At 33.8% G+C, this 23,921-nt stretch overlaps 2 protein-coding genes and 2 pseudogenes across 2 annotated transcripts; 3 read left to right on the top strand and 1 right to left on the bottom strand.

The window, feature by feature from the left end:
* The first annotated feature begins 539 nt into the window (after positions 1-539).
* On the top strand, positions 540-3,099 carry LOC130963248 (uncharacterized). The gene is made up of 3 exons (XM_057889380.1): positions 540-1,211; positions 1,996-2,745; positions 2,826-3,099. The coding sequence occupies exons 1-3, from the start codon at positions 540-542 to the stop codon at positions 2,985-2,987; spliced, it is 1,584 nt and encodes a 527-aa protein (XP_057745363.1). The 3' UTR covers positions 2,988-3,099.
* Positions 3,100-4,923: 1,824 nt separating this feature from the next.
* Positions 4,924-8,970, top strand: LOC130960428 (pentatricopeptide repeat-containing protein At1g03100, mitochondrial-like; annotated as a pseudogene).
* An 863-nt stretch (positions 8,971-9,833) lies between these two features.
* LOC130960285 (shewanella-like protein phosphatase 1) lies at positions 9,834-13,016 on the bottom strand (annotated as a pseudogene).
* Positions 13,017-16,965: 3,949 nt separating this feature from the next.
* On the top strand, positions 16,966-20,112 carry LOC130962024 (uncharacterized). The gene is made up of 3 exons (XM_057888111.1): positions 16,966-17,640; positions 18,687-19,454; positions 19,694-20,112. Exons 1-3 carry the CDS (start codon positions 16,966-16,968, stop codon positions 19,856-19,858), a joined length of 1,608 nt encoding a protein of 535 aa, XP_057744094.1. The 3' UTR covers positions 19,859-20,112.
* The last annotated feature ends 3,809 nt before the right edge of the window (positions 20,113-23,921 follow it).

The raw sequence follows: 23,921 nt of genomic DNA, 5'->3' as shown, positions 1-23,921 counted from the left end.
TACTAATTATTAAATCTTGAAAAGAATTTAAATTTAATTAATTTATTAATTTTTATAATTTTATTAAATTTATAATTAAATTTTTATATATATTTTTTAATTAAATTCTTACACCATTTTTAGTTTTGTAATTAAGTTTTTATCAATATAAAAAAATATTAAAATTAATTAAATATATTTTTATAAATTAAAAGTATCCGCAATTAAAAATCTAACTAAATCATTGATCATATATTTTTTTTAAAAAATATTTTATTAATTTTAATATTTTTGACACAAAAATATTCTAATTATAAAATTAAAAATAATATAAAAATTTAATTATAAATTTAATAAAATTAAGGGACTAACATGTCAATTAAACTAAGAATTTAAAAGTAGAGTATTTCTCCGCCACAGTTCCCTCTCCCTCCAATACTTGGTTCCTTTTTCCACATCTTTTCTACCGCTCAATCCATGCGTTTTGAGTTTTGAGTCTCTAGTCACACACTCACACGTTAACACCACTTTTTTCTTTTCCTTTTCCTATGCACTCTGCCATGTCTTCCCAGCAACAACAAATTCCCCTCAGAATCTTGATCGACAAACCAAACAACAAGGTCGTCGCCGTCGAATCCACCAAGGACTTCGTCGACACCCTCTTCAGCTTCCTCTGCCTCCCTCTCGCCACCATCATTCGCCTCCTCACCAAACGACACGAGCAACAGCAACAACCACCACCATCCATTCTTGGAAGCATCACGAACCTCTACCACAGCGTTGAGAATCTAACCCCAAACGATGTCTGGAACACTGTATGCAAGGACATGCTTCTGTGCCCTAGAAACCCCTGTGAGTCACTCTGCTCTAAGCTCTTGTTCAACGTTGACGACACTAAACCAACACCGAAGGTTCTCGTGTGCAACTCTTGCAACAAGTTCACAACTTTTCCAACCCTTGATTGTGTTTGTGGCAAACGCATGGAACATGTGCCCGGTGATTTGGATTTGGAGCGAAAAGGGAAGAATGGTAATAATAATAACACCAATGTCAATGTGGATGCTGCTAAGACTGGGGTTTTTGTTAAGGAAAATGGGTCTTTGTTTTTGGTGTTTGATGATTTGACAGTTGTGCCAAGTTCTTTGGTGACCTCAATGGATATGATGCTTCAACTTGGATATTCCGATTTGACTCATCTTGCGGAATATACTTGTGATATTGGCAAGGACGAGGTAATTTTTTTTTTCTCTGTGAATTATAAAACTTTAGGTGCTTTTGGCATTGGTCAATGCCATAATGCCTCAGGCTCAATGAGAGTTTATAGAGTTAGTTACAAATCACATGTTAATGGAGTCTTGTAGGGTAGATTTTGTGGGATACCTTCGAAGCCTTTATCATCTATGACAACCGTGCTAACCCGTTTTGCCTTGTAACTCTTATCTTGTGTAATATGAATTGAAGGATCACACAAATTTTGCTTTACTTCATATTAAAATTGTCCTTTGTTTAAAGTAAATTTTAAATTGTTAGAGTTAGCACTGAGTTGGTTATACTTAATAACATGAAGCTAACTAACTCTACCTAAACTAACTAACTTATGTAATTTAATCGCTGATTAATGTCACAGTTAAGCTACTTGTGTTACATGTATACTATCATACTAGTATACTACCATCTGTTAACTTTCACCTAACATTGTGTATCTAAGCATTGCGCACTCTTCAGACTCAAAGGACTCTTGCATGAATTATATGTATTGTTTACTTGTCAATTGATTGGTGTACTAGTCTACTATTAGAAAGGACATGAGCAAACATTAGTTATTTACTAATCTTAAATTTTAATTTTGCTAATTCTGAATGGTGTGCTAGTCTTATTCCTTAGTTTAGTCAAATATCTGAGTTTCATTAAAATTTCATGCTTTGAGTGAACTTTTTTCCTTAAAAGAGGAGTTGTATATTTTGTTTTGTTTGTTATCTTGATTAAGAAACTATCCCATTTCATTTTAATTTATAGATCTTGAACCTGCTCAAGTATACCATCAGCTCCCATGAGCCTCTAACTAATTTGATTTTGGCAAGTAATTCCAAGAAGAAAGATAACCCGCCCAATCCATTCGCATCAGCGATAAAAGTGAAGGTTGCCAACACTGACACTAAAATGGAAGTTAAGATAGTTCAGAGTAAGTCTCAAAACAAGGTTTTATTTGCTGAATCCACAGAAGATTTTGTTGACTTTATGTTTAGCTTACTTGCCATACCATTGGGGTCCGTCATAAAGCTACTGAATGGCAACTCTTTAATTGGATGTGTTGATAACTTGTACAAGAGTGTGGAGACTTTGCACTCTTCATGGTGTACAGAATCACGTTTCGTGTTGCTGAATCCCGGCATAGTGCCCCAATTCGGTTGCCTGAATCAGCCCCTCAACATTCCTGATGTGGAACCTACTTACTATTATGGTAAGGGGGTATATGAGAAGGATAACCATTATGGAAGAATAGAAGTTCCCAGAAGTGGCGGAGTCATTTCCAAATCAGATCATGATATTGTTAGTGCAAAACGATTGACTGCACTGGACCCAAGATCCCCAAACAGATCAAAAGAAGATGCTACCGGATTTGTGAAGAGGCCAGCATTGTATGCTGTAGGAGATGATCTGAGAGTGAGACCATTGTCTGCGGATTCTTGCCTTTATTATTTAAAAGATTTGAATCTTCCCCTTGATGATCTTGAAGTGAAAGTGATAAGTATTAGTGAGGCAGCGGTAAGGCGACACATATTCCCTCCCATCCCTCTCCTTTTAATGTGACACCTAATTTTCATTATCTTTAATCTTTGGTGCAGGCTTTAAGCCTCCTTGGAGCGTCCTTGACATCGAAGCAAACACTGACTACTGGGTTGAAAGACTTTCTGGATGTGCCGAGACAAGAATTAGATTTGGCATCAAAGTATACTCAAACTAGTCAACTTGATCTTTTAAAACATGAACCTAATCCAGAGCCCTAAATTCTCAGACATGTGCAGTTTTTGCATGCCTACACGTATTTTGTTTTGAACAACCAAGAAAATCTTTAGACCTTATTGCAAATTTGGTGTGCAAATACTGAGGTTTGCCTTTATTCATTAATACTACTAGTTTGAGGTACTTAACGTTAGTTGTATGTACTTACCTGAGTTCTGAACTGCTTGCAAAAAAATCTTGATTTTGTTCTCGAACACATACTTTTATGGCCATTCCATCATATATTTTGGGACCTGCTGAGTGCTGACCTACATCAACACATGCTGTCAATTGCTAATAGCTAGTGTGTATGTGTGCGTGTGTGGTCGAAACCACATGCATACACCAGAGGCAATTCTGCTCAAGCTGGTAGGACTACTTATCATTCGACTGTGATTGTGTATAGAACTATAGATAATATAATGTCCTATAATAAGCTACAAGATTTTGGGAGAACCATCGTCACTGAAGTTTGTGTATATGGTGAGAGAGTCCAAGGTCTTATAAGGCTTTTTTTTAAGGTGTTGGCTCCCGATGTGAAACTCTTTTTCAGGTATTAGTCCCACGAGACTCGTAACATGTTCCTTGCAAGTTGCAACCAATCAAAATAAGTGCAAAAGAACACCATTTGCCTTTGCTGTTGAATCTCTCTATCAGTTATTTGGTTTTTGCAGCAAGTAAAACAGCAAATGTGATTATTATTGCTAATGATGCGATCATTCTTCATGCTAGAATGTTATATAAGTAATATGGTGTGGTGTTTGAAGCTGAACTGATGGAACTGCAAAGAGAATGTATGGCAAGTTCTGGTGCAGAGTATTGCTTCCTTAGATGGTGAAGAATTGAAGCATATTGAACCGCAAATGAACTGCAGACACGTGGAATACGAGTCAACACCAATTTAACTCTGGATTAACGCGTCTAAACCAACCGGGAATTCTGTATGCTAAATTGCTAATGGTTATTTTTTCGGAATCAAATATTTAAACAGTACTAGACTACTAGTAAATTTGTTATTAGTAATAAATTAATAGGATGGAAAGTCACCAAAAAAAAAAAAAATTAATAGGATGGAAAAGAATAAATAAAAGAAAAGTGAAAGAAATGTACACACTGTTGTACGGTTAGTTTAATTTATTTAAAATTAAATGTTCTTAATTATTTTCTTAACCCAAATATCGTTGGTATATATTTCAATAATATTTATGATTACTTAATTTTTATATATAATACTTACAGCATTCCATTGATGCAAAAAATGGATGCGTCATTTAATAATGGGCGATTATTATGGTATTTAATAAGTAATATTTAATTTAAAAAATATAAAAAAATATTTTTTAAATATTTAAAATTTATTATAAAAATTAAATTAAAAAAAATTAGATACTAAAAGATAAGTAATATAGAATTTACCTTAAAAATTGGACTAGATCGACTAGTCTGACCGGTTGAATTGCTACCAATCATCTATGCGATTTGATTCAAGTTCAACGTTAAAAAAAGGAAGTATAAAAAGTTAATGAAATATTTATATAATGTGTATAATAAAAATTTAGTGATGTACTTTATTTTTGAAAAAAGTGGTTTCATGACATGGTATCAGAATCTTAACTTAAATTTTTGGAATAAGTAATCTCATGACATGAGATATTTATTATTTCTAGTATTCAGATGATTATAGTATAGGTAATGTTTTTTTTTAACTTATATTAAACTAAATAAATAGTTCATTGTACACATTATATACATATTTCATTGACTCTCTAACAGCCATTAAAAATCGCCAGATTCAAAATTGGTCGTAAACCGCTGAACCAGTCGGTTGGTTGAATCGAACCAAGAATCGACCGTTTTTGGAAAACGACCTCGTTTTTTTGCGTTTTGTTAGAAAATGAAATGGCCAACTTCTTCTCAGCCTCAACCCCTCTTGCCATTCCTCAGTCTTCCTCCCCAAAACACAACTCTTGGTTACAAGTCCCCCATCGCCTTAAGGAGTGAGCCCCAGCGCTGCCGTTCGTTGCTCTCAGGCACCACCTTGTCTTCGTCCGGTCATCCGCGCTTCTTTCTCATTCAAAAATCGGTGCGTCTTCCTCGAGCTCGCCGTCAGTCGCTGCCTCGTTGGTCTTCGTCTGCTCAGCCTCCGTCCGTCGCGCTCAGCCACCGGCCGTCGCGCTCAGCCACAGCCGTCTTGGTCTGGTCGTCGTGGTCGAAGAATCCAACCCCTTTCCTCATTCACCAAGCGCAGCTTCTTCCTCAAGCTCACCATCCGCCGTCTGCTCTTCGTTTGCTGAGTCACGCTTCTGCCGCCGTTCGCCGTCCTGCTCGTCGCCTGGTATCCGTCTCCGTCTTGCTTCTGCTCGTCTGCTCAGACTGCTCAGAACGAAGGCAATAGCTTCAATTTTTTTAAATGATCGTTCTCTGTTCTTACATGGTTCTTAGTTCTTTCTTCGGAAGTCAGAATATTGATTTTTTTGCAATAGCTTCAACTTGTTATTAAATTGTTGTTATGAAATCCATGTGAAAATTTTTTGCAATAGAAATCTATGTGATTTTGTCGCTCGTAATTTTATGCTCTGCTGTGTTTTTGTGCACTGTTTTTTGCAAGTTAATGCTATTTCCTTTAGTTTTAATGTTGGATTTTGAAACTAACCTAGGTGGCCGCAACTGAAGGAGTATATAGGTTATGCAATATTTCTACAGAGATTCAGGCATGAACATGAACTAAACTTCTGTTGGAATAGATTTCTTTTGTCTAGACTTAAAAGCCTAAATCTTAAATGAGCTTCTTTGTTTTATTATTTTAATTATCTTTTTTATGCTCTTTTCAGAAATCATTGAATGATTATCTGATTAATGATTATTGATTAGCTCTGGCTGCTCTAACTGCTGTTTTGTGTTTTCTGAGTTTTTTGGATAGTGATGTGCTGCTGGTGATGTGCTGCATTGTATTTTACTGTTTTCTGACTTAATTATGCCTAGATAGTGAGTTTTGGCAAATACTTGGATGTTTGCTTTGGCTGTCCCTTTTAATACTTCAAGACTTCATTTATCTGAGTTTTGGCAAATGCTACACCATTTATCTGAGTCTTGGCAAATGCTACACCATTTCTTCAGTCATTGAAGTTTGAATAGTATTTTGATGTCTGTACTTTTTAGGGTGTTTATTTATAATCTATTTAGTATTTTATTATAAAATGGTTTTTCTGATTGAATCACAGCTGGACCAGTGAACCAGTGACTAGAGCAGTTCGATGACCAGTCCGGTTTTCAGAACCATGGTTAAACCTTTTTCATTGCACGACAATACTCATTCCTTTTGGTTTATATAATGAGTTATTTGTATTATCTATGGAATTCGTTAACAAGCATTGCCAATCTACAGATTTTGATTGACTTCAATCTGGGATCCTGCTTTGCAAATTTTCAACAGTTCAATATGCTTACAGTAAGAAAACTTAAAATTGGGCCAGATATCACTTATGCTTTCATTATTGCCAATTGCCATCATAGTGTAGCCCAAGTTTTCAACAACAGCTGTTACAAACCTATCGTTAAATCTATTAGCTCTTATTTATCCAACTCCAGTTCACAGGCACGTCTTCTCAAATTTGAGAATAAAGTAACCCTTCAAGGACTTTGTTTCTCAAGTGTGCCCGAAACAATCCTGGTCCAGGCTTGAGACCCAGCAAAAGTAAGCCTGGAAATACAAAATGCTATTGCGGGGAATCAATTAGGTTATTCGTGGAAGTTATTTGAACAGCACATGCAGATGGAGGGATTTCCTAGAAAATCTGTCTTCAACCAACTTGTAACAGGTTATGTGGATGGCCTTGATATGCAATGGTTAGAAAGGGCTTATGAATTGGTAGATCGAGCTATTGAAGAAGGCAAACAAATTTTGTTAGAAAAGGAGGTTCTTATATACCTTAGCTTTGGCCTTGCAAAAGTTGGACTACCTGTTCTTGCATCAACTATTTTGAGGAAAATGATAGATATGGAACTTTTCCCCCCAGTCAATGCTTGGTCTGCTGTTTTGGCCCACATGTCACAAACAGCCGATGGAAGTTACCTTGCTGCTGAGTTGATTCTTGAAATAGGTTATTTGTTCCAAAATAATAGAGTGGATCCACGTAAAAGAGCAATGCACCTTTGATAGCCATGAAGCCTAATGCTACAGCTTTTAACATTGCTTTGGCAGGGTGTCTCTTATTTGAGACATCTAGGAAAGCAGAGCAGCTTCTTGATTTGATGCCGCGAATTGGTGCCAAAGCTGATGCAAATTTACTGATAATAATGGCACACGTGTATGAGAGAAATGGGCGAAGAGAAGAGCTTAAGAAGCTGCAAAGGCACATAGAGGAAGCCCCAAATCTAACTGATGTTCAGTTTCGACAATTTTATAATTGTTTGCTCACGTGCCATTTGAAACTAGGGGATCTAGAATCCGCATCAAACATGGTTTTGGAAATGCTTAGGAAGGCTAAGGAAGCAAGGAATTCTCTTGCAACTGCCAAATTTATGGTTGATGCTGCTATAATTGATAATAAATATTCTCCAGGACTTGCTTCTCTCCAGAGTTTGAGAAGCAATGGGGAGTTGGATAGTTTTGAAAATAACAAGCAATCATGCAATGATGTCTTATGCTATGAGGAGTTTTCTAAAGATCGAAATTTCTTAAAACTCGAAGCAGAGTCAAAGGCTGTTCTTGATTCTTTACTAGCCAAGTTGCAGGTGCAAGTTGACTTGATTACAACCGTACATGGTATACTTCAACCAACTGAAATGATTTATGTGAAATTAGTTAAAGCTTTTCTAGAGGCTGGCAAGACCAAGGATTTGGCAGCGTTTCTCCTCAAAGCAGAAAGGGAGGATTCCCCGTTTTCCAATGATAGTTCAGCCTTGGTTCATGTCATCAATTCATGCATTTCACTTGGATGGTTGGATCAAGCACATGACCTTCTTGATGAGATGCGTCTAGCTGGAGTCAAAACCGGTTCATCTGTATATGCCTCTCTTTTGAAAGCATATTGTCGAGCAAACAGGGTTGTGGATGTCACGTCACTTTTGAGAGACGCTAAGAAGGTCGGTATCCAGCTTGACTCAAGTTGTTATGAGGCAATGATTCAATCCAAGGTGATCCAGCAAGATACACATGGAGCGCTCCAACTTTTTAAAGAAATGAAAGAGGCTAGGATCCCGAAAGTTAATCAACTAGACTCTAGCATGCTGGCTAAACCTGGTACAAAGAGCGATGAAGCCGCCCTAATGAAAGGGCTGTTGCAGGAAATCAAGGAAGGACAGAGTGTGGATTATGGAGTTCATGACTGGAATAACGTAATCCATTTTTTTTGCAAGAAGAGACTAATGCAAGATGCAGAGAAGGCTCTGAAGAAGATGAGAATCTTAGGCCACACACCGAATGCACAAACTTTCCATTCTATGGTGACTGGGTATGCTGCTGTTGGAGGGAAGTATCATGAAGTGACAGAGCTGTGGGGTGAGATGAAATCTCTTGCTTCCGCAATCTCAATGAAGTTTGATCAGGAGCTTCTTGATTCTGTGCTTTATACTTTTGTGAGGGGTGGATTCTTTGCTCGAGCCAATGAAGTTGTGACGATGATGGAAAAAGGGAATATGTTTGTTGACAAGTACAAATACCGAATGCTATTCTTGAAATATCACAAAACTCTTTACAAAGGTAAGGCTCCGAAGATTCAGACAGAATCCCAACTCAAAAAAAGAGAAGCAGCACTGGGTTTCAAAAGATGGGTAGGCTTGACTTGAGAAAGTGAGAATCTTAAGTATTATCTCTTCCAAGCCATAATTTTTGCGAAATTTGACGTGTAAACTTTTTTAGTCTCAGATTTTCCTTCATAGATTTATCGGTTAAAACACTAATGTAGAATACTTTGCGAGTCAAGTCTGAGAGCTCTAGAGGTTTACTTAGACTTAACGATTTTAACTACCTTTGTCTCATGAATATATGTTAGGGATTAAGTGAACGTTGAACGTTGTGTTGTTTGTACTTATAATTTTTTTTAAGAGTATTGAGTATATAGACACCTAAATGGCTAAATCAAATCAAAACACAAAGTAAGAGTTTTAGTTTTAGAATTAAAACTACACCTATTCTAAAAAGGTGTTAAAGTAGTCAACAAAGAATACGAAGATCTAGCTCATGTATAAGTCAATCGGGGGAAGAGGGGAATGGTATTTTGTGAATGCTATTCAGTTATCTTCACCATTTATCAACTAGGAAAAGTGGAAAACCAGAGTGCGAAATTCACTGAATAAATTTTTTTTTTGGGGGGGGGGGGGGGGGGGGGGTACTTGGACAGACAATGAGAGCAAAGAATTTCATTTATATTTTGTGCAAAAAACATAAATGCAATATATGATAATGAACTGTTTTATTTGGATGATAATGAGGATACCTAACCAAATTGTAAAAAATAATGAAAAAAATTAGTTATATTCCTATCAAATGATTTCACACAAATAAACTTTCACAAGGCATTGAAAATTTGATATCGTATAAATTATATGGCATGGGACAACATTTTTGAATTGTCATAGTTATAGAATTCACAAGGTGAAGCAAACAGCTAACAACAATGTGCATTGGATAAACTTGCCATTGCTGGACTTCACTAATAGCTAACAACAAGATTGAAAGGTTACATTAAATTCACTCACTTTTCATGGTTTATAAGGTAGAAATCGAGCTACTTTCACTGCTGGAAGTAATGATTAATGGAAAGTGGGTGAAGTCTATGGGAAATACCAAGAAGCACTTAACTTTTCTCATAATATTTAGTAAATAACAAAGTAATTATAATTCTATTACTCTCCAAACATAAATGCTATATTGTTAATTATGTCTCATCAACAAGGTCATTGTGTATAAGCCCTACAAGTTTTTTACCACTGGTCTTGAATTAAGAACTCCACTAGACATTCCAACATCTACACGCCATATGCTGCAATTGTATTTACTGTAGGAAGCAGAGAAATTATAACAATGAATAGCAGCAATTTCTCCACAGTACACCACAAAGATGTGCATTTTATGTTGAAGATAAATACAAGCAGGACAAGAATATAAAAAAATTAGTGATCATCTGAAAAGCGGGACGAGATGGAGCGATTTTGAATCATGCATATGAAGTAATCCTGACTTACCAATTCACACCTATAGTTTGAGGAGTATGCCCTACCACCATTGCCTCGGCACCAACTGCTTGCAAAGTCTCATCGAGAACGGACCTGAAGATCATACTGTTTAGTTTCAATAGAATCTTCTTTTTCCCTCCCACTCTTCTCAGGGTACTTAACAGATAGCATAAAGTGTCCATCACTTCTTTCATAAAATAACCGGACATTTTTGCATAGACGAAGTGATGAAACTAGTTTCTAGGGAACTAGGGAACAATCTACTTGCACTACGAGAAATAGTGTATGGACATATTTGCAGGAATCAAAATAATCTTGTAACGCCTTTGTTTCACTTTGTGAATAGTCATGTTTTCTAAGCTTAGCAGTTGTATTTAGTGATTATCAGTAAGCTATTCTTTTTCTACTTGTTGTAACATCTTGCATTTATCTCTGTTTTGTCACATAACACTTGTTTCTTAGATTATTCTAGTTATTCAATAGAAGAGTAAAAGGAAATTTGTACTTTCACTGCATGAAGTCTTTACAGTTTCAAAGGAATGTAGGTGGGGATAACATTTTTATTTACCAAACATAGGATCTTCCTATTAGTTAGAAAAATCTACCTGTTTATCCTGATAGTCCACCAAATCTGGTGCATCCCTTGAATATAGACGATTCCAAACAACACTGTCATAGTAGTTAGTAATTGGGCATGACTTCGAGCTCAAGTTAACAAAACCATTACCATGGTGAGGAAGAAGGCCACCATGACAGAACACCCCAGTCATTGACCTTAAGTACAACAGCATGTCTTCCGAGCTCACATGCCGGGGGGACGCCAGGCCTAAAGAGGATTGGTCTAGCAATGACTCCCTTTTGCCTCTGTCCTAATAATTGGAAAACTTCATCAAAAACAACAATAGGATATCACATCACAATAATATAGCTTCCTTCATGAAAAAAGGTACAAATTAGATAATACTTATAAAGTTTCCAATGATGTCCATATGATCCCAGATACAATAAGAATGTAGTCAAAAAAATTACTGAGCTTCCCATCTTTAGCTATTGATCAAAAAGAAACTTTTAGTTGGGAAATAACCTCAAAAAGGACATACCATAGTCGAGTTTAGGGTCCTTCATGCTTCATCAAAAGTATTTGCTAGAATTTTATTATATTGCAATCAAATTCAAAATAAAAGAGAACTAGGACTACATGTGATCTTATTATATGCAAGATATATCATCATGTTAGGTTTGGAATACAATCTATTTTGAAATTCGAATAATGCAGTTTGAAAGATTAACTTATGCTCCGAGGGCACAAATTATGCAATGATGAAAACAAGAGGCACACATTAAAGAGAAGCATTTATGATACCTTCACTATAGGACATTGTTCGTTCTTCTTTCCACTTTTCCGACACATCAATCCAATCAGTAAAAGTTTCTTCCCAGTGATCCTCTGCATCATTGATATATTCCAAGAAATCATTCACTCATCAAATGCCCCAGAATCAACATATCTAAAATCACCTTCCACATTCACAGTCTCATGGTTTCCATTTACCTAGATCAAGCAGATTCAATTATAGAAAGTTAATTGAAAAAATTAAACAAGGGATGGTAATAAAAAGATTATTCAGATTTTACAAATAATTTCTTCTTATTCCAAGCTCGAATATAATCATTTCTTAAAATTAATTTTTAAACACGAGAATATCAATCTACATTTCTAGTATTTCTATAAAATATGAATCCGTAGAAAAGAAATCCATCAGACCATCGCTTTGCCTATCAAATATATTCTTTTCTTGTCGACGCATACAATATGTTTCTGGTAAAGAGACTTAAATGGAGACGAATGTTTAAGAGTTAATAGACGAAGCTATACTGTTATGTGTAAGAAATTGTCATCTCCTTGCCAAGTCTTTAACATTCAGTTATTTGAGACAATAACTTGAGTGGTTCATGAGTTTGTATTACTGTGGCCAAAGTTGTCTCATGGTTCAAAGTTAAAAAACCTGAAACACAGCTCCACCTTTTGCCTTTGCCATCTCGATCTAGTATATCTCCAACTTGAATCAACACCTAGAACAAGAAACAAAAATAAACGTCCACAATGTTAAAGTGATAAATCTCAAACCAAAACCTTTCAACTACTTTAGAACTTCATATTCTGATTCTATACACATTGACAGAAGAGACTAGTGACTAAATCATAATTAAAACTAAAAGCTACCAGTTTCTAAAAACAGGACCCGTACCATTTCTCCACCAGTCCATAAGTCTTGACCATCAGAGCTCAATACACCAGCCATTTGAAGTGCAGATCTAGCCTGCTTAAGATCTCCATGTGGATCTCCAACTATTAAAGAAAAATTGGTTTCAGTGAGATGCATAACAGATAGAAAAACTTGCAATGAAGATGAACATTATGTCTAAAGCTGATTAACAAGAAGACAGTCATAAGCAGGTTAATAGAATCAATCAATGGAAAACATCCCCATCCTCTGAAACTTTCACTTTGACATTGAGAATTTCATACTAGAGTTCCACCATACAAGGCAATCAAATAAAATAAAACATGTAAGTAGTTCATCATATAATCTGAAAATTTCAATAAAAATAATTAGTAGTAAAATAAGTGCATTACTGATCCTATAAGAATTCCATCATGAAATACTTGAGAGTAGATGCACATAAAGATGTGCTTAAGAGATCAAAGATTTACATGTCATTGAGCTAAATCCAATTAGGTTACTTCAGTTCAACTTTAAGCAAAAGATTGTTTTCTACGTTTGCTAGGGTGGAAAATTCATGGGGAAGACGGAACGGAATGAATATGATCCCCATTTCGATCATGAAAATAAATTTATTGCAGGAATCCAACCAACAAAAAGCTGAGCCTTGTCCACTAGTCTGGATACATGAATCAAACTATACTACTATGCCTATCATAAACTGCGTCCATGTTTAAAACGTTTTACGCGGTGGAAAATTTTTAGTAAAAATAATGTAACGGTCACTGTATATCATATTTATTAGGAAAAATTATTCTAAAGGACCATTAGAAAGCTTTAATTATTAAAAAGAACCTTTAATATTAAAATTATTAAGAAGGATTAAATTTTTTTATAATATTTAAAAAGACGAACTAAATCTTTTTATAAGGAAATAAATATATCTTTAATTATTTGTTATTTATCTTTTATAATATTTATGTTGATAAATTTTATTTCTCTTAAAATTTTAGTGATTTTTATTAATTATTTATTTATTTTTATTTATTTTTTATTTTCATGATCTTTACCCGACGAGAAAAAAAGACAAAGATCATATAAGTAAAAAATAAATAAATAAATAAATAATAAAAATTACTAAAATTTTAGAAAAAATAAAAATTGTTAATATAAAAATTTAAAAAATAAATAAATAATAGTTAAGAATTAATATTTTAATAATTAAATATCCCTAACGATCTTTTAGAGTAATTTTTTATAAATTAATTAACATAATTAATTCCAAGTGAATATTCATACATATCAATATAGTGTTGAAAATCAAACAGCATATATTAAAGATTATAAAAAATAAATAAATAAATAGTTAAGGATATATTTATCTCCTTATAAAAAGATTTGATTTTTCTTCTTAAATATTATAAAAAGATTTGGTCTTTCTTAAAAATTTTGGTATTAAAGGTCCTTTTTATAATTAAATCTTCCTAACGGTCCTTTAGAATAATTTTTCCTATTTATTATTATTATTTTATATTATAATGATAATTATATACTTTTTTTTCTTATTAAAAAGACAATTGTCGCTAAAATCTTTTAGCGACAAAACGATGAATTAATGCGTAACTGCTGACAAATATATTACTACTAAAAACAAAATAAAATACTCGTTAAAAATAATTTTTATAATAGTAATTCATTTGTTATTTTGAATGATCATTTACGCCGTAAATCAAAATTAAATTTATATTTAAAATAAATCTTTTCATCCCTTTGAACATGTGCAAAATGAAAAAAAAAAAAGAAAATTAAAAAATTATTTTATGTGAAGTTGATAATTGTCGATAATAATTTAGTTAAATTTATTAAATTATTTGACAATTATCAGTTATCAACTTCACATGAAACAATTTTTACTGTGTTTTTATGCTTATGACATGAAGCACGCAATGCTCAAAGAGTGAAATTTCGTTTTTGGAATCATGTTTTTTTTTTTCCGGCCTCACATTTGTGGATGGCAATTAAGAAGACGCTTTTTATTTATAAGGTTAAATACGATTTTGGTCTTTAAAGTATAGATTAAGAAGTTTTTTGCCTCAACTTTTTTTTCATACAAAATCGTCCTTAAAGTTCAACATAGTTTTAAAATTGTCCTTTTGACCTAAATCTTAAAATTTTGTCCTTTTGGATACCAATTCTATCTTCTTCCACTCACTAATCCTCATTCCATAACTCAAAACTTTAATTATTAAACCTTAAACAGAGTTTTCAGAAGTTTGAAAAATCAAATAAATGGTTGATAGTTCAAAAGTAGTGAATTTTTATCAAAATAGTGGTTTCGGAAGTTTACAAGTTTGCCAGAAAGGTCAAACAGTAAAAAATAGAGTTTTTTTTATATAAAACAAGGTGGTGTGTTTACGCACCAAGGGGTGCGTACCCACGCAACAGCAAGCCTTCCCATGTTTGTGCATACGACACTTGCAAAATCTCAAAATGTGCGTGCACACACCCCCTCGTGCGTACGCATGAGCCAAAACGTACTCTCTGTTCTGTGCGTACACACACACATTAGAATTCCTAGTTTTCTGCAACTTAGGAAAATTCAGTTTTTGATACATAACTTTCGACGTTCATAATTTTTTTTACAAAATTCTGTTTTCTACGAACTTTATACCGTTGTAAAGCTCTTAAAATTATTTTTAATTTAAAACAAATTTCATTCAAATCCAGAATTCAAGGTTCAAGTTATGATCCGTCGAAGTTCGTTAAAAATTCATTTTTTACTAAAAGAGTTCAAAACTTCTATTTTTACAATTTTCATTTTAAAACCAAAGTTTTCAAGTTTCAATTCAAGCCAAACCATATCCAAAACATACCTAAACACTTCTTGTTTATTCCATGACCAACCAATACACAATTTTATCAAGTTCAACCTCAACCATTCATAATCAATATAACTCTATACTCAATCATCAATGTATCATCTTTATTCATCAAAATCATCATTTCATCAACCATCAACCACAAGCATCAATCACCAATCCATTCTCAAACTAATTCAATATTTTTCATCAAGTTTACTAAGCATTAACATAATCATACATTTCAATTTATCCTATGGTCATCTAACCTAAATTTTCACAAAATATTATATATTATCTATGAGAAACCAAAACAATACCTTAGTCAGTTTTTTTTAAAGCAAAGACACATGAATTTCACCGTTTCCTTCGGTGTGATACTACCTGACGATGACGATAAAGCCTCCATGTTCTCCTTCTTCCACATGAACATCTCAAAAGTTTTCTTGAGATCATCATCGTTGTTGATGGTCATGAGCTTCATGAAATCCTGAAAGTCCAACAAATGGTCGCCATTGGAGTCGAGGTCTTGGTTGAGGCCTTGAGCTTCGTCGAGAGACAAGGAGTCTCCAATGGATCCAAAATAGGACCTGAGCTCAAAAGCAGAGATTTTTCCATCTCCGTTAGCATTAAAGTGACGGAAAACCTCCCTCATGGCTTCATTTTCTGTGTCTCTAGTAGTAGTTGGAGCTATGCATAGGTTTAGCGCCGTTAATGATGTTCGGTGGAGGCTACTACTACGGCACAGCAGCAACAACGACCCGACGGGGATGACGTGCGTCTCGAACGGGCGTACAAGAGGTGGTGGCCAGCTGCGGTGCGATCTCCCGTTGCTACGGTGTCCAAGAGAGGCTGGGTGTCATCGGCGGGAGGCTAGGAAGCGTTAGTGGGAGGATGGGCGGCGTCGGACCAGACAGCGGTACCGGAGTAACTTTATGAACCAGAAATTGCAAATGGAAAATAAAAAGTTAGTGCGATATTAAGAGCTTGTTCGGGTGAGTTTCTAAAAAAATATATTTTTTCGAGTTATCTTTTTTTAAAAGATTTTATGAAAAAGTAAAAGTAATTTTATGTTTGGGTATATTATGCAAAAAGATCTTTTTATCTATTAATTATGTTTGAGTATAATAATATAAAAGTACTTTTTTGTTTATTTATTACATGAAAAATAACATGTTTTTTTTTATTTTTCTAGTGCTTTTACTTTTACTATTAGAAATTTGACAAACACGCTAAAAAATAAAAAAAATTCATTAAAAAAAGATCTTTTTTTATAAAAAAAATGGCGTCCAAACAAGTACTAAAAATAACGGTGCCAATGGTGATTTAAGTTAATTGCAAATTCTTATTTTTTAAATTTCAAAATTTACAATTAAAAATAATTAATTATTAATCAAATTTATTATTTTAATTATAAGAAGAATGATAGAAAGTCACTAAATTTTGTGATTTATAACTATTATTAGTATTTTTAATAGTATAAAATTTTATCCAATAACATAAAATTATTCATTTTCTTTTTACTAATTAAGTGTTAAGACAAATTTTAATAAAAATATTTACTCTTACGCCTTTTCTTTTTTTTTTTATTTCATTATTCACGTGATTTAGTATTATTTGTCATCTTTTATTTTTCTTTAGAATTATCATGTAATATTGATTTTCATCTGGTTTGTTTATATGTTACCCGCCTTTCTTTTTCTGCAAGAAGCCAAGAATGCGGCATGGCTTCACAAGAAGAACAGAAAATTCCCATCAAAGTATTTTTCGACAAACAACACAACAAGGTCGTTGCGGTTGAATCCACCAAGGATTTCGTCGACACCTTCTTCAGCTTCCTCTCCCTTCCACTCGCCACCATCATTCGCCTCCTCACCAACCACCACCAACAACAACCACCACCGCCACCACTCCTTGGATGTATCACGAACCTCTACCAAAGCGTTGAGAATCTCACCCAAAACGATGTCTGGAACAGTGTATGCAAGCACATGTTACTGTTCCCAAGAAACCCCTGCGACTCACTGTGCTGGAAACTCTTCTTCAACATCGACGACACTGAACCCTCACCGAGATTTCTCGTCTGCGAGTACTGCACCAGCAAGTTCACAACTTTCCGCAACCTGATTTGTGCTTGTGGGAATCCCGTTAATGGAAAGCCTCACGATTTGGATTGGGAACTAAGAAAGAAGAGTAATAGTAATAATAATGGTCATGTCAATGTGGATGATGCTAAGTGTGGGGTTTTTGTGAAGGAGAATGGGTTTTTGTTTCTTGTGTTTGATGATTTGGCAGTTGTGCCGAGTTCTTTGGTCACTTCAGTGCAGATGCTGCATCAACTTGGCTATTCCGATTTGACTCAGCTTGAACAAGTTACTCGTAGTATTGGCAAGGACGAGGTGATCATTTTATCTTTTTTTCTAATTGCATGAATTGGCCACACAGAATTTGCTTTCTTATGTAGCTAGTTCAGTAATTTCGAATTCGAATAATCTAGTCTAGTGTCCAACCTTGGTTGAATTTGGATTAAGTGAATAATATGTATAGATAAACAAAAATGCTATTTGAACAGCTCCTCTAGACTTTTATGGCCAAGAAGTTTTGCACGCCGTGCAAAACTTCACATGGTATGGGAAGTTGACTGGAAGAGTTGTTCAAATAGCATTTTTGTTATGAAAAACAGAAAAAAGATTATTCATAGACTTATTCCCTTAGGTTTGTGGCCAAAATGTGGCATCTGGCTATTGTTTTGTAGTTTCTTACTAAATCCATTGATTTGGATTTGGTAGTTAAGTAGTAGCCTTTGATTAGTGTTTAACTTTTGCAGTTAGATTGTTAGAGTTAGTTTGAATTAGCTATACTCGGTGGCTAATCTTCATTCACGTATACTAGCTGCGTTTTAGTTCATGTAAGTAGCTTGAAATTAACTAAACATTGAACAACCTATCTATATGTGCTATCTCTTATATCTGCTTTTTTTATGAACTTTTGTATTACATGTATTACCCCATCTGTTAACTTTCAATGAACAGTTTAAGCTATTAGACAGATTTATTTTTGGCATTGTAATTGTTCAAAGCCTCCATAAACATGTGGTAGAAAGTTCATTCCTTGTCTCTAACATTGCCTATGGAACAAAGCTGTTGCTAATCATTGTTATTCTTCAAACTCAAGGGACTGGTGCATGAATCTTATGTGTCTAAATCTAAATTCCTTGGTGTGTTATTTAATATTCTTAATTTGGCTAGTTTGTAAGTCGTAATATTCAGTTAGTTAATTTGCACATCTTGATTGTACAGTATAGTATAGCTCTTATTGTTTGGTTTAGTTTAATACCTGATGTTTCATTTATGAAATTTCATCTTTCTAGTGAAAACGGGTTATGTTTGTGAATTATGTTTGTTATTTTGACTAAGAACCTGCTTCTTTTCATTTTTCTTTATAGATTTTGAACTTGCTCAAGTATACCCTAACCTCATATGAGCCTTTGACTAATATGGTTTTGGCAAGCGACTCCAAGAAGAAAGACAAACCATTAAACCCATTCGCATCGGCAATTAGAGTTATGAGGCCTGCAACCAGTGAGAGTAAAATGGATATAAAGATACTACAGAGTAAGTCTCAAAACAAGATAATGTTTGCAGAAGCTAAGGAAGATTTTGTCGACTTCATGTTTAGCTTACTCACCATACCGTTGGGGTCCATTGTGAAGCAATTGGGTGGTAACACTTCAGTTGGTTGTGTTGATAACTTGTACAAGAGTGTGGAGACCTTAGATTCTTCATGGTGTACAGATTCGCGTTCTGTGTTGCTCAATCCTGGTGTAGCGCCGCAATTTAGTTGTCCGAATCAGCTGCTCAACATTCCTGAGGGGGAACTTCCTACGTATTATTATGGAAAAGGGACATATGAGCCTGAGCCAAATCCTTACTATAGTAATAGAAAAAGAGAAGTTACCTGGACCGGGGGAGTGGTTTCCAAATCAAATTCTGACATCGCCGGTGTAAAACTTCTGACTGCTCTAGACCCAAGATCCCCAAAGAGATTGAAAGAAAGTGCTGTGGGGTTTGTGAGAAGACCAGCATTGTATGCCGTAGGAGATGACTTAAGAGTGAGGCCACTTTCTGGTGACTCTTGCATTTCTTATTTGAAAGAGTTGAATGTTCCCATTGATGATCTTGAAATAAAGGTGATAAGCATTGGTGAGGCAGAGGTATGGCAGCTAGTTACCTTCTATCACTAGATTTAGAAATTTTACTTAAAAAAATTGGACATATTAAGGATTTTGTATGGAATGACTAATCTATTGCCTTTTCTGCACAATGAGAGACGAATACGTCACTTTTAAATCTTGAGGGACTACTTTGTCTATGCTAAAATCTTTTTAGCACTTCTAACTCTCATCCCTCTCCTTTTAATGTGATGCCTTTTCTTCATTATTTTAAACTTCAGGCTTTAAGCCTCCTTGGAGCTTCCTTGACATCGAAGCAAGCACTGACTACCGGATTGCAAGACTTTCTGGATGTGCCGAGACAAGAATCAAATTTGGCATCAAAGTATACACGCACTAGTCGTCTTGATGATCTTTTAAAAGAGGAACCTAATCCAGAACCCTGAATACTCCGACGCCTGCAATTGGAGCATACATTACCCACCATAGTCCATACTATTTTGCTTTGATCAAGAACTAAGAACTTTAGACCTTATTGTAAATTTGGAGTACAGATACTTCATGCTTTGCCTTTACGTAACACACTGATACTAGGTTAAGATTCTTCTTTCCAGTGGTATGGTCTTACCTAAGTTCTGGAATACTTTATGTAACACTAACTTTTGGATGTTCAAATGATGGTATTCAACAGAGTATATTTTATGTTCATGATATACAATGATTATGGGTTAATAATCAAATTAGTACTTGGAAGATAAAGACATTTTTCAAATTCATCCTGAAAGATTTTTTCAATTAAATTAGTCTTTCAACTATTACGAATTAATCATATTTGTTCTCCAGTTATTCCATTAACAATTTTCTTTAAAGATTGATGTTGTAAAACGTTAATTAATAACATATATAATATCTAATATGTCTAATTGGATATTGACCAAATATATTTATGAAAATGTATTAATTTAGTCATTTTTCCTAATTACAAAAATCCTATTCCCAATATAATCTAGTAACTAAATTAATAGATTTTCTTAAACAAATTTGGTTAACGTCCAATTGAATATGTTATGTGTCATGTATGTTATCAATTAATATTTTACATCATCAATCATTGATAAAAATTGTGAGTAGAGTAACTGAATGACAGATATAATTAATTCGTAATCTTTGAAGAACTAATTTGATTAAATTTACCTTTTTAATATTTAATTACTAAGAAATATATTAGTGAGTATTTTTATTGCCGTTAAAAACAAATTAAAATAAATAATCATTAAAAGTGATTTTTCTAGTAATAAAGATGTATTTTTTTTACAACAATATTAGATGTATATCAAAATTAATATCACTAAAATTAACTATTAATATAAAATAGATATTAAAATATAAAGTACGTATTAAAAATAAATTAAATATAATATATATATATATATATATATATATATATATCATAGCTGATTTTAAAATACGTATTACATTTTTTTTTTTCTAATGTTTATGAGTTATTGTGTTCCTAATATTATTTAAAAAATAAATAGAGAAAAAATCTTATTATGAATGAACATAATCAATAATTAACTTAGGAGGATAAATTTAAAGATTTATTAATATATTAAATTTTATTAAATTTTTTAATTTTAATAAATATAAATTAATTTTAAAAAAGTACATGATGCTTATAATTATAGTAATTATAGTTGCTATAGAACTTTAACAACACTTTTTTACATTTTTAATTTAAAAAATAAAAATAAAAATTATTATCAACATATAAAAAAGTTTAGCTTTATACATATTGATTGAATAATTAGAATTGATTAATGTTCAAATGCTGAAGGTTCAAAGAGTATTTATTTAGATGAAGAGAGATTGGACGTTTGTCTGTTCGGCAGGATGGCGAGGTTGAACTCAAGGAGTGTGGAATGGTACCTACAAAGGTACTTTAACGGACAAGTCAAAGAGCTAAAAAAGTAGTAAATAAATGTATAAAGTTGAATGATCATACCTGGAGGAGTGATGAAATTTCCCTTTTATAAGCTTTGTCGGGTTATCTTATCTTTGTGGGAGGGAGTCCCATTTTATATAATTTTAAAAGATGGCTAGGAGATAAAGATAGTCCTAAGCCATTAGAATGGCGAAAATATTTTTGTGTCGATTGTATTGAGCCCATTAAGAATCTAGACACTAGGCTAGAAACAGTTATCCCCAAAGCGTGAGGGAAAGCTTGCTTAGTCTTCATGCTGATTTTGTAACACCCTACCACACAGAGTTTTACGCTTAAGTCATAAATCAGAGATGGTGAGGCGTCGACGTTACGACGTATAAAAGTAAAATACATACATATATTTGAAAAATAATTTAACTAGGAGTCTTGAAAGAGAAGATAGAAAAAAAATAAAGTTATCGCATCACACTAAAAAAACGTTAAAGGTAGAAACATAAATTACAGAAACAGAAGAGACAATATATATATATCCAAAAAGATATACAATCAAGCTCCAGTCTCGACCCGCAAAGTAAAGGTCGGCTAGAGTACATATATATACAGCCCTAAAAGTAGACATAAATGTAAACGTAAATCCTGTTTCTCCACAATCAACCTCTAAGAGGGATATACAAGTGAAAATACAAAAGTGGAGAATATGTACATATATATGCTAAGTACAAAGTAAAATCCCAAAAGTAGTCTTCGGTTGAAAAGAGAATCCAGCACGCTCAGCGAGGTGCGTCGCGTCCTGTATATAAAAACAGAAAATTTTCAAAACGGATGAGAACCAAAAGGTTTTCAGCAAGATAACAATTCCAAATAGAGATGATGTAAAACTACCCAAATTCACTAAGTAATTCTAAACTCCAACAACCAAGATCTGAGTCTAGGGTTATACTAATCCAAAATTGGATAAAACACTCTTCATATTTCACTATGTTCATGGTCTAAATCTTAGTCTCATCCTACACTCCACTTAGCCTGTATCATTTCAATTCAATACCACATAATTTTGGTATTGATTTCAGTAATTGTAACCAGTAGATGCAAACACAATTAATAAGGTACAAATACGATCAAGAACAGTTATAACATATACAACAATTAGCAATTAAGCATAGATATACAAGTAGGTAAACCAAAATAATGTACACTCAAACAATTTCACATAAATCTATATGATGCATGTCTATCCTGCTGGTCATGAGCTTACGTGTCGGTTACACTGTTAAAATCTGACACATCTGGTAGCTAACCCAACATTGTTCTTCTGCTATATTCTCACATATATGTATACTATCTGTCTCGCAGGGTGAGTGCCCTGTACACCTCATAGGCAAAATTTTCTATATATCTCGCAAGGTGAGCATCATGTATACCTCGCAAACATATAAAGCCATGAAACAAGCGAGATCAACCACTATCTTTGTTTTGACATAACTCAGTTCAGCACAAGCGGGATTCACCACCGTCCTTGCCATGTTAAACAATAGTCAAACTGCAAGCGAGTTAAACCACTGGCCTTGCTAGAATACATCTAAGTTCCTCATCAGTCTTATCATTCGTGTCTCCTATTAATTCAGTGTGTTCATTAATCACAAGCTTTTCTCAAACCATTATTATCTTTGTAACTCCAAGTCACAATCTCATTCAAGTTCATCAATTTTATCCTTAACTATGTTCACATTCATTTTCAAGCCTAAAAACAAGTTATTAGACTTTAATTAGAGGGTTACAAAAATTTACAAGCTTGTTGAATAAGCCAAATAATTAAAAACAGAACTTTAAATGTGAAAATAGGGCTTGTGCGTACGCACGCACCAGAACGTCATTCCCAGCTTGTGCATGTTCACACTATCGTGCGTACACACAACTTGCAAAATCTCCTTCTCATGTCTGTCTCGTGCATGGGCACCATTGTGTGCATGAGCACACATGCCAAAATTCTGATTTTCTGCAATATTTTATATTTTAGCTCTAAACCTCATTTTTCCAACATTCATAACTTCCTCTACAAAATTTCATTTTCCCTCATCCTTATATAGTTTTAAAAATCTTTCACCTAGATTTAATTTAGGACTAATTTAATTCGATTTCGAACTCCGAGTACCAAGTTATGACCCGTCAAAATTGGTCAAAAATAAGTTTTTACCAAAAGTTGCACAATTACTCAATCTCACCAATTTTCAATCCAACTCAATTCCAAATCATACCAAAACCTTTTCTAAGCATACCCAACATGCATTTATCAATTCTTTACCTCTTTCTAACCATTTTAACACATAATCAACCAATTATCCAGTCAATCATTCATTTCCAATAATTTTCATCCAAAATCAACAATTCAACAATCTAATAAACTCTACAATCAATCACAACACTTACCTCTAGTTACCACGTGAGAGATTCCTCACCCCATCACGACTTCTGACCCAATATCCACATCAATCACATTTATTAATAATCAAACCATAACTTCATATTTCAAATTCAATTCACACATATGCATTTATACTACCCAA

Source organism: Arachis stenosperma, chromosome 2, assembly GCF_014773155.1.
Source record: "Arachis stenosperma cultivar V10309 chromosome 2, arast.V10309.gnm1.PFL2, whole genome shotgun sequence".
NCBI classification, from domain to species: Eukaryota; Viridiplantae; Streptophyta; class Magnoliopsida; order Fabales; family Fabaceae; genus Arachis; species Arachis stenosperma.
This window is presented reverse-complemented; position numbering and strand designations above follow the sequence as displayed.

Bases quoted from the DNA above. Each gene is read 5' to 3' on its own strand.
- LOC130963248 (XM_057889380.1), top strand. From the start codon at position 540: ATGTCTTCCCAGCAACAACAAATTCCCCTCAGAATCTTGATCGACAAA. The intron at 1,212-1,995 runs GTAATTTTTTTT...TTTAATTTATAG, and splicing joins GTGATATTGGCAAGGACGAG to ATCTTGAACCTGCTCAAGTA. The intron at 2,746-2,825 runs GTAAGGCGACAC...TCTTTGGTGCAG, and splicing joins TAAGTATTAGTGAGGCAGCG to GCTTTAAGCCTCCTTGGAGC.
- LOC130962024 (XM_057888111.1), top strand. From the start codon at position 16,966: ATGGCTTCACAAGAAGAACAGAAAATTCCCATCAAAGTATTTTTCGAC. The intron at 17,641-18,686 runs GTGATCATTTTA...TTTTCTTTATAG, and splicing joins GTAGTATTGGCAAGGACGAG to ATTTTGAACTTGCTCAAGTA. The intron at 19,455-19,693 runs GTATGGCAGCTA...TTTAAACTTCAG, and splicing joins TAAGCATTGGTGAGGCAGAG to GCTTTAAGCCTCCTTGGAGC.